Source organism: Adiantum capillus-veneris, chromosome 5, assembly GCF_014529385.1.
Source record: "Adiantum capillus-veneris isolate H3 chromosome 5, ASM1452938v2, whole genome shotgun sequence".
NCBI classification, from domain to species: Eukaryota; Viridiplantae; Streptophyta; class Polypodiopsida; order Polypodiales; family Pteridaceae; genus Adiantum; species Adiantum capillus-veneris.
Window position 1 is genome coordinate 65,755,980 of NC_140935.1, and position 10,745 is coordinate 65,766,724.

At 39.9% G+C, this 10,745-nt stretch overlaps 1 protein-coding gene across 2 annotated transcripts; it reads right to left on the reverse strand.

The window, feature by feature from the left end:
* Positions 1 to 7,057: 7,057 nt before the first annotated feature.
* LOC147457457 (uncharacterized) lies at positions 7,058 to 10,388 on the reverse strand. 2 transcript variants are annotated; one of them, XM_086512341.1, is made up of 3 exons: positions 10,179 to 10,388; positions 9,375 to 10,068; positions 7,058 to 8,551 (listed from the first exon to the last, which is right to left on the reverse strand). In XM_086512341.1, exons 2-3 carry the CDS (start codon positions 10,032 to 10,034, stop codon positions 7,451 to 7,453), a joined length of 1,761 nt encoding a protein of 586 aa, XP_086368467.1. In that variant the 5' UTR covers positions 10,035 to 10,068; positions 10,179 to 10,388; the 3' UTR covers positions 7,058 to 7,450. The 2 variants fall into 2 exon arrangements, with proteins under 2 accessions (XP_086368467.1, XP_086368466.1); XM_086512340.1 differs by lacking the exon at positions 10,179 to 10,388 and having other exon boundaries at positions 9,375 to 10,164.
* Positions 10,389 to 10,745: the final 357 nt, after the last annotated feature.

The window sequence follows — 10,745 nt, forward strand, 5'->3', positions numbered from 1 at the left end:
CAAATTGTTGAGTATCAGGCTGCAATGTTTTTGTGTGAGCATTCATATCCCCAAAGACAATAACATCACCTTCACCTTTGAAATAAGTAATGTACTCTTCTAAATTAAAAATTGGATGATATTCTCTATCCATGCAAGCATAAAAGGGGGAATCATGATGAGGAATGTAGCAACCGGCTACAAAAATGAATGCTCTTTTTGGTGTCATAATTTTCAGCCATACATAATGTTTGTACTTGTCATCTTTTACAATTGATACAAAATATTCCAATCCTTTCTTAACCATACATGCTACCCCTCCTAGACCTCTTTGTTTCTTGAGATTCTTTGACCACATCAATGAATGTACATTGTAATCCTGCAATCCATTAATTCTTTGTGTATCATGCTCCCAAGTTTCAACAAGAAGGACAACATCGACTTTCTTGTTAGTTCATCAATGCCAATACAATCATTCCATAGGTATCCATTGCAATTTCAAAAGAATATTTTCAATTGTAACTTGCCCTCATAGGTCGCACATTCCTATTTGCTTGAGGGATTTGCCTCCTATTTGGGCACATTTTCTTTGTGTAGAGATCTCCTTGTTTTTTTACTTCCACTCCTCATATGCCTTGGGAAGCATATTTTGTTGCTTAATAGTACGATCTTCACATAAAAACAATTTGTATCCCTCAAATAGATCCAACTATTAATGTTTCGTTTGATCTCATCCCCGGGGCAGTCACTTATCAAAAGATCCCTATATCACGTGCGTTCAAGACGTAATTATTAATACCCCAATATACACACTATACTTACACTGTGAGCCTATTTAAAAAACCCCCACCCCCCTCTAATGTATACATGAAAGTATACATTTTTATACATTTTGGTCTTTTACTAATCCTCTCCGGTTAACTCACGTGATATCATACACATTCTAAAAAGTGACCACCCCGGGATCTCATCCGGCATGGTGCATACAATTGGCTGTTCTCTAGAGCGAGGAGCTCTTTGCTTACCCACTCTATGTGGATTTTTGAAGAAATATTTGATAACAATGGCAAGATAAGGAGACGTCTCTAATTTCTTTTTGGGATTTCCACGAATAACAATGTTCTTGGAACATCGCTCTCATTCCTTCAACTCCTCCACATCCACATGCTTAATATTCTTTGTTTGAGACATAGCTTGTATGAGGGAGGAATTAGGAACCACATATCTACTACCACATACATTAATCCAAGATTTGTTTGTGCATACATTTTTCCTGTCGCATACATCCCGGCTCATGGTGCAAATTTTTACTTTTTCAATACATGGTCATGCTCTACTTTGCTCATGTGCTCCTTCAAAGCATTCAAGTCCACAAGAGAGCAATTACATTCCTTGACTTTCTCTTTAAGTTGCATCAAACGTGTTGTTTTCATCTCAAGTATCATCTTGAGATTCTCATTTTCAACCACAAGAACCCTTAGCATGCCATTCTCCATTGCACATGCCTGTAAGTCTTTACTTGTTTGCTTACGGTCTCTTGCAATGATACCAAGTATGCCATGATCATGGTTTTTGATGTCATTGGTTGAGTGGTTGTGTTGATATCCCCACACTTAGGATATTTTAGCTCATTTTCTACAATGGTTATGGACTTTGTTGAAGAAGAAGAACCCTTGCGAGTGCCGAAAGACATTATATGTAAAATAAGATATGAGAGTCAACTTTCTTGAACCTGTGTCCTTCAGAAATGATGCTACAGAAATGCCTTACATAACTCTAAAAATTTGTGTCTTTACATCAATTCATAGAGAGAGTTGTACTCTTTGATTGAGGCTATAGATCATCCAAATCGGAGTTCAGATAAAAAAGTTATGAGAGAGAGAGAGAGAGAGAGAGAGAGAGAGAGAGAGAGAGAGAGTAGAGTAGAGAAAGAGGGAGGGATAGAGTAGAGAGAAAGAGAGGGAGATAGAGTAGAGTAGAGTAGAGAGGAAGAGATAGATAGATAAAGAGCGATCCTGTATAAATGTGTATATGTTCGTGAATATATGTGTGTGTATATGTTTGTGTCTATATGTAGATATGTATCCATGTGTATATGTATGTATGTGTATGCATGCATGTGTATATGTATGTATATGTGTATGTGTATGTATGTAGACACTAAGAAAGGGAGCATAGCACCCAATGGTTGAACGCTTCCTCTTGGGTATAGTCCCTTTTTAATCGTGACGTTGTGGTTTAAGATGCTACGTCGAGAAACCATTGCATGCTTGATTTTCAAATGCCCCCAATGAGGGTTTTTTAACACAGTGGTTGGAGGGGTATATCAAATTCTTTTGAACAAGAAATCAAGTGTACGGTGCGCATCGGCCAACCAAGTCGCAAATCTAGATAGGAGCTATTGTGATGGCAACATAGCAGATGCAGAGTGGGAGTAGGCAATGCAAGAAAATGACAAAGAAGCTACAATGGACTCATCCCACAATCAATAGCGCGATGCTCGGGCCAGATAAACTCCCACACACTATGGTTTGGGAGGCAAAATAGCTTGGAAGGACAATATGTAGGTTTTTTTGGATTGGACCTTAAAAACGTCCAAAAAATGTTTTAGTTTATGATTTTTTAAAATTGTTAACTTAGCAAAATATCACTCTAACCCACCCAACCAGAGAGATGGTCAAGCAGCATTGAGAGCAACACACAGAATTTGATACTTGGTGATGGTTGTTAGAGAACCATCACGTCTCTTGCAAGCAATCCGATTCAGCATTTGGATCTCTGTAGGCGGTAACTTGCAATTGTGGACAAATAATATTGTATTAATTATTTTGAGTTATTAATTTTTTTGCTTTGGTTCTGGTTATTGTAGAGTCATAGTATTCAAATGTATGTGCCTATGACGAGGACGAGGAAGAGGACTTGGATAAATAGATGAATTTTTAAAGTCCTCTTTGACAAGTGCAAATGTGGCACAAAAAACTCTATGATTATATGTATATAAAACTCATTTTAAATTTTGACTTTATTTATAATTTTTTTAATTCTTGGTTTTGTACTTTAAATTATCAAGGTAGGGTGTAACTTGCAATTTCAAGGTCTGTTTTTTTTCTGTACACTGTTCAAAATGCAATTGATGTTTCATATGTTTTATGCATGTCAAAAATAAAGATGCTCATTTAATGTGGGAGAATAAACGGGAACAAGGGTTAGAATATAGCATTAGGAAGAGAATGAGGTCTAGGAGGGTCTCTTTATTTGCCATGAGATTATGGAGTTCATTAACATTTTGACGAATAGGTGCATGCCTTGTGTGCAAGAATGATGGGTGTGTAAGAGAGGTGTAAGAATGGTCAAAGGATGCACTTTTTCCCCTCAAAAAAGGGGGAGATAAATTTATGATTTTTGGCCTTCCATAACTCCTACATACAATCTCCGATTTGAGCGGAGATTATAGATATGTAATCTACATGCCGAACTCTTTCAAGTTTTTGTTGATATGTCATATGATATAGTTTTGCTCGCTAGATTTTAAATTTTATTTTGGGGAGAAAATTTAAATTCAAATAAACTAACCGTTTTGCCTATTTGAATTTAAAAGGTGTCCTTTGATTTTTTCCTTAATACTAGAGCTTTGACTCCCTTAAATTGCCAAATAAAGAAGCTCTTCTAAACCCCATTCTCTTCCTAATGGACATGTGCTTATGGATCTATCTCAACATGGGGCCAAGGTTAAAGGGGTCCAATTGAGAGATGGTCTGTCAAAGAGCAAGGATAGCTAATGGAGCTTAAAGACCTTAGGGTTAGCTTCATTAAAGACCTGTAGAGGTTAATGTTAAAAGTCCTTTGACGTTAGGCAAGCTAGGGCTGCTTGTCGTGCTTGCTGACTAAGGTGCTTGAGGTGCTTGTCGTGCTTGCTGATCAAGGTGCTTAGGTGCTTGATCTGCTTAATGACTAAGGTGTTTGAGGGGTTCAAGGTGTTCCAAAAGTCAACAAGCATCCCTACTCATGGAGGGGTGAGCCCTCATTGTGGGAGCATGAGAGAGAAAACACACACCCTCACACAAGTCAAGCCTTACCTAAAGAAGCAACAGGGACACATGTCAAGCTTCTCTCCATGTTGCCCTTATAAGGTGCATGAAGCCTATTGGTTGGCCTCTAAAGGGGTCCAATGATAATTTAGCTAATTTAAGTAATTGTTTATGCATTTATCAAGTCCTCTCTCTCAAAGGGGGACACTTGTCCCAAGGCTAGAATGGTTGCTTGATATGCACTATGCATGTGATTGGCTAGGCTTGAAGGGGTCCAATCAACTTCCAGCATGAGCTACAAGGGGGGGTCGACCAAGGAAGCTAGGGGCTAGCTTGGGGGGTATACTCCCCCCCCCCCCCCCCCCCCCCCCCCTCCACACACACACACTTTCATGGTGTGAGGTGCAAAGTGCAAGAGCTCCATCTCCTTCTCCAAGCTTGTTGACAAGTTGAGAGCCTACACCAACACTCTTGGCTATGGAATGGAAATCCAACCAAGAGCCATGCTTCAATGCTTAAGCTTGTCATCTTCTTCTTCAACATTATTATGCGATTATGCTATGCTATGCAAGAAGCGTGATGATAAGTGAGGAACTATCTCTTTCTCGTATGTTACTTCTTCTTCCTCTTCTCTACCCTCATTCCCCGCTAGCTCTCTCCACCTTTGAAGGTGTTGAAGGCCTTGGGACCGAGGCCAGGGATGGGTAATGCTTTTACAAGTTTATGTTATGCTCGTGATGCATGAAGCTTTCCATCTTCATTGCATCACCTAGGTCACAAGGAACACAAAGATTGCATTGCACCATCTCTCTTGATGGGAGAATCTATGATACAAATGCCTATTGGAGGGGGGCCGGCTCCACATAAATCCGACCCTCAACTGTTTTCATGTTCTCTAATTCTCTCTCTTTTCTCTCTTGCAAAAGTATTGTCCATGCCAAGTTAATTAAGTATGACAGTTGTGTTGCTACCGCTAATTAAGTTCACCCTCTATGTTCTCAAAGTAGTCTCATAAAAATGCTCACTATAATTCTCTTAATTCTGCTATTCTCAATGTTCATAGGCCATTTCCATTACAACCTTTTTTGTCTTCTTTTTTCTTCCTCTTGCATAAGGAATTAAGAGAAGCCTTTATCCTTGACCATATTTCTATATTTTGCTCCAATTCTATTGAGTGAATGAATTTGGAGCACCAGGTTGGTCTATATACAGATCAATGTTCTTAGTATTTAATGACCCAATGGACGTTTCTTTGAAAAGTCTCAAGACATAGGAATGCATGACTTAGAAATCAACGAAATTCCAATAGTGAGCAATTGCAAAAATCTATAGCACCATAGAAAAAACTATGTACAAAATTCCTCCTGCAGCTCTATGGAGAGCTCTAGTTTGGGACCAATGAAAAATGCCCTATCATACATTTTTGTAGACAACTTTCTTTTCTTTTCTTCTTGCTACTAAGACCCCTAAGATGAGAAGTAAAAAGCGTGACTATAAGTCACTAAAACAAAAAATAAAACCTTTCTGTTAAATAAAAAAGATAGCCAAAATATGAGTGAAATAATGAGGTACTTACTATTTGATTAGCATATAGAGAAGTATTGGAGCTCTCAAGATGACAAAGAGAGCTCTCTGTGCATTTGTGCATGATGCACCAAGACTTCATTCAAGGGAGTGTAAAGAACAAGAGGGAAACGAGAGAATGGGGGATGAGGGAGACACCACACACGTAAAAAACAAGAGGAGGGAAAATAATAAGAATAAAAGAGGGAAGATTCAACTACAATTATCACATTCACCTCAAAAACGTGGTTGAGGTCCTCTAAAAAGGAGAGACCATTTTATAAATTCAAAACAACTTCTAAAAATAAGGATTTTTCAATGGAAAGTCTCTACTAAAATGCAAAAAACTGATCTCAAACTTTGCTTAAATTTGTAGAGCACAATTGCCTTGAGTTCTTTCCACTTGTATTATTAGTGTTTTGACCACATAAATCAGATGTGGTACCCATTATCGGTGCTTTATTAGTGTCTACATGTCCCAATTATTGTGAGATGAGTTCTGGTTGATTAACTGAGAAGAGAATTAGGGAATTGGTTGATTTATTTCTTCCCTCTATTCCATTCGCCTCTAGCAATCTTCAAGAGTAGTCATGTCAATCATCCAATTCGACTTTCCCGTGTGATGCCTCCACACTAGCGGGGTTTTTACTGCTTGCATTGACATTTTGGTTGTCCCTTGTATTTCTGCTTTGTCGACACTATGCTACACGATCTCCGACATTGGCCCTGTTACTAGAGATGACAACCTTAGCTAGATAAGTCCATGATGCATTGGTAAGAGTCGCAATCACTAATTTTGCATTAAATCTTCTTTTTGGATTGGAGTGTGAATCAATTTTATTTTTTTTGATGTGTGTACAATTGCTTACTAGATTTGAGGTATACCATTGTAATTTTCAGTAATTGACAAAAGATCAACAATTTTTCCTGATCATGTTGACATTCTGCTTATTATAGCAGGATTATAGCGCAAATTAACAGGTGTTCAAGGCAATAAGACATGTTCTCAAACAGATTCCTCAATAGGATTAAATTGACATAATGATAAGTCTTATCAAAGCAATGATCCATTTTGCCAACTTTCCTTACCTGTCAACCAAAGGTTGTGTAACTTGGCAGGACCTGCGAGTGCCATCTCAAGGAGAAAACCCTGAGATACTTCTCAAGCATTTACAAGAACGTGATTTGAGATTTCTCTTCCAAACTGATTCTAGCTCAATTAAACATTGACAATGTCTTATCTTTTTTATCCCCTTAAAGCTGGCCTGATGTGGGGATCCGCAACTTAATGTGATTTGCATAATCCCTTGAATTGGTCAATCCCACAAAATCATAATAGCAATTGCCTTTGATTATTAATTAGAGTGCGGACCTAATCCCCCATTGAATACATCGTATTAGATTGTAATTTACATTCAAAAGCACCAAGAAAAACATCTAAAGGCACCATACACCCTAGCCTTTCATCATACTTGCGAACGCGCAAACCATGTAGCATCCTGTGTATAGATAAACAATCAAGTTTGTATACATTACATTCTTATTCTCATTTATATGTACAGCATGGTATATCAGAATCAAATACATCGCAAAGCGAGGTTATTCTATACTAAGCATGAAACATAATAATATAATGTTATATGTGGGCACCATTAAAAACCCCCTTGTGTACTATATCTGATATTGGATAGGGTCTATACAAGATCAATCACAAGGTTCTCTCGACACATATACGTATTGTATAGGAAAAAAATACGTATAGGGAAAACGTTACATGACTTTCTGTATAGAAGCTAGTTCCTATTTGGGAGCGGTTGTCTGTTGCTCACTTTCATGGCAACAATTGCTGCAGCTGCCAGTGCCCCGAAGGATCAAAATCGCTACTCCTCATCCAAAATGCTGATAGTGAGCTTTTGTGAATCCTCTTGGACATAAGAGCTCTTAACAAACAGTGTTGAATTGCAGGAGTGCCAATGGCCATTCATATCACCCTCATCACACATGTTCTGTGGATTCACTTCACAAGCATCTGCATCATTAATCTTGGTGTTACACACATTTGAAAGCTCGGCTATTATTGAAGGACCGCCACCACCATCAACATCAATCTTTGCATGAACATAATCTTCCTTACTGCATGAATCAATTGTGCAATTACTCTCTCCATGAGCTTCAATATTGGTGTCCGGAGGCTTCTCGACACCGTTGCTGATTTCTGCATCATCGACCAAAATTGCATCGTCTTTACCATAATCGCGGAGATATGCTGAAACATTCGCATTCATAACAAGCTGATGCTGGCAGTCTTTACCGATCACATCTTGCATTGTGTGATCATGGTCATTGACATAAGCTGAAATGTTGACGCCCTTGTTATCACCCAAATCCACATTGGCACAGAGACTAACAACCATATCATGTACATTGTTGCTCTGATGCGAATTAGAGGCGGAAACATTGATGACAATCTCAGTATTTAATTTTTCATTAGCAGGAAACTGGTCCGCTGACGCACTATCATCATCCTGACCTGATAAGTTTCCAAGAACATTGTCAGCAAAGCTTGAAATATATTGACTATTACCTGTAACATCCTCTACGAAGTTCTCATTGTCGGCCGTATAATCATCAGCTAGGTAGAGTGTCGCCGAAGCTTGATCCATAGGCGTTGCACCCTCCAGTTCACCCTCATGATTGTCTGGCTCCCTGAATGCCTCATGTTGTTGATCCTCTCTTGCCAATGCTCGGTCAGAAGCTTGTTGCTCTTCTTGATCGATACATGACTGCTCTAAACTAGCCCACTTAACAGGTTCCTGATTCATCGGTGATTGATTGTCATCAGACCCCGTTAAAAGTAACATATTGCTGAACGAGGTATGTTGTTCCGCCTTCGCTACAGGGCTCGAAAACGCCTGAAGTCCATGACAATGAGCCATATTGGACGCAGATCCGGACATACCCATGTCCCTCTCCATAGCTACCTACATTTAAAGAGAACGATTCTGATAAAAGAAAAATTGTAGTCTTCGTGGAGACATGACCAATACATATCAGAGTCGCTGACATTACAAGAAAACATAAGTTCATCATCAGCAGATTTTTGTACACATGACGACGGCGATGCACCGATATTTACGGAAACTTACACTCATTAGCATCATGTATGTGTGTTCGGCAGCCACGTGCTCCATATATGAAGAACCAAATGTAGTTCAAAAAAGCAGCGACAGGCCTTCTCTTGATTGCTTGCATAAATGACCTGAATTCGATTTCAAGACATATCCTTTCCTTTATGTTTCAATACCGTAGAATCCAGATTATTAAACATTTCATGCAATCAATGTGCCCATTACCTGCCTAATATGCAATGAAGACTGGCCTCTGCAGCAACGAAGATGTCACGATCATGACTATGGAGGCATGCTAATGCGCATGAGCACATGGACACCATCCATTCAAATCTAATGCACAAAATCATACACAGTGCTGTTTCTCTTAACTAATCCATTCAAACCGTTTCTCAAGCAAAGTAGTACTGAGCATAGGCAAAAGATTGAAGCAATTCTTCTTTGCAAATAGAAACAAATTGGCGGAGACAAAAATCTGGCTCAGGTTGGTTCCATTATTCGTATGTACATCATGGCTTGATGGAGTAAAGTTATAACCAACAGATATACCATGTCTGTATTAACAGTTCAATATTTTCACTCATATTTTCAATCCCAAATACGCATCTATTGTTTTTAACAAGACTCTGATTGCAAAAGTATCATTAATGTAGAGAGGAGTAAATGAAGTGCTTACACCATCGATATTCATGTATTGATGGAGTTGCTGAGCTGCCGGGGCGTTGTGTTGAAGATGGCCTCCAGAAGACGTATATTGTTTGAGCATAAGACTAGCAGCTGATGCATGTTGCCTACCAATCAGCATATTATGATATTGTTGCATCAGAGGAAAATCCAAGCTGGACACATATTGCAAGTATCGGGCTCTATCTACAATAAGGCCATAGAAAGTCTCTAATCGCTCTGCATGCTGCTTAAGTTCACCCATGCCCATGGTGTGAACGGGCTCTTCCCACCAGTTGTGTGACCAGCAATGTATCTGATTCAATTGATCCGATTCCATTTGGGTTTGCAAGGCATGGCTACGCTCTTTCTCGACCTCGAGCTCTTGCAAAAGAGCATTATATTCGCTCTCGAGCCTGCGTATTGCTTCAATTTTGTCAGAGTCGACGGAAACAGGCCGCTTGAGGGTCTTGTCAATGACGTAGTCGATGCATGGGTGGCCAAAGGAGAAGGCTTTGCCAGCCTGAGAGAAGACAATGATGCCAACTTCGGAGCCACACAGAATGGAGAGCTCACTCGCTTTCTTGATGAGACCAACCCTTCTCTTGGAGAAACAGACCTGCCTTGCACTAGGGTTCTCGATCTTCTTGATCTCGATTTTAGCACGACCCATTTCTTAGAATCGCCTCTCCGATCAGATAAGCATACTGCATTCAACGCTTTCATTCATCAGCGACAGCTCTGCACAGAGAAAGAGAGAGAGAGAGAGAGAGAGAGAGAGAGAGAGAGAGAGAGAGAGAGAGAGAGCCGCGCGTACCTTGCGAATTTGCGCTTCTGATGCAGTTCGCTGGGCCACGATCCCTCTTCTGTTGATGTCCAAAATAGCATGTCAGTCTACTAGGCGAAAAAACGTCCTTCATGTTGCACTTTCATGTCCTTCTGCTTCTTTTGTTGTACACGCATAGGCAATGACGCACTTCCAACATTCCGAGCTCCACGTGCGTGCATGTGATTTCTCCGTTAAGGCGATTGTCACACCAAGGCGCACGTCTCTCACATGATCCACCATTTCGCTACATGGTAATCCTAGAGCCCCGTCCCGCCCAGCAGTTGTGGGGTTTGGGGAAGGGTGTAAGAGTCGTGTCTTGCAGCGGCTTAATGGCATCACACACACTTTATAAATTTGAAGGCATCTTCTTTTCGTGTACTGGTTAACCAGCTTCAGGACGTCTACATACTATTCCTTGATCTTGAATCAACGTGAACATCATGAAGGAGCTCTTAAAACTTGCAACATCCCGTTGGCGAGGCTATGCACTGTAAAATCTCGTCCAGAGATGCCTACTTGTAGCGTCTATAGTGCATTGGTCGAACCTCTCTAAAT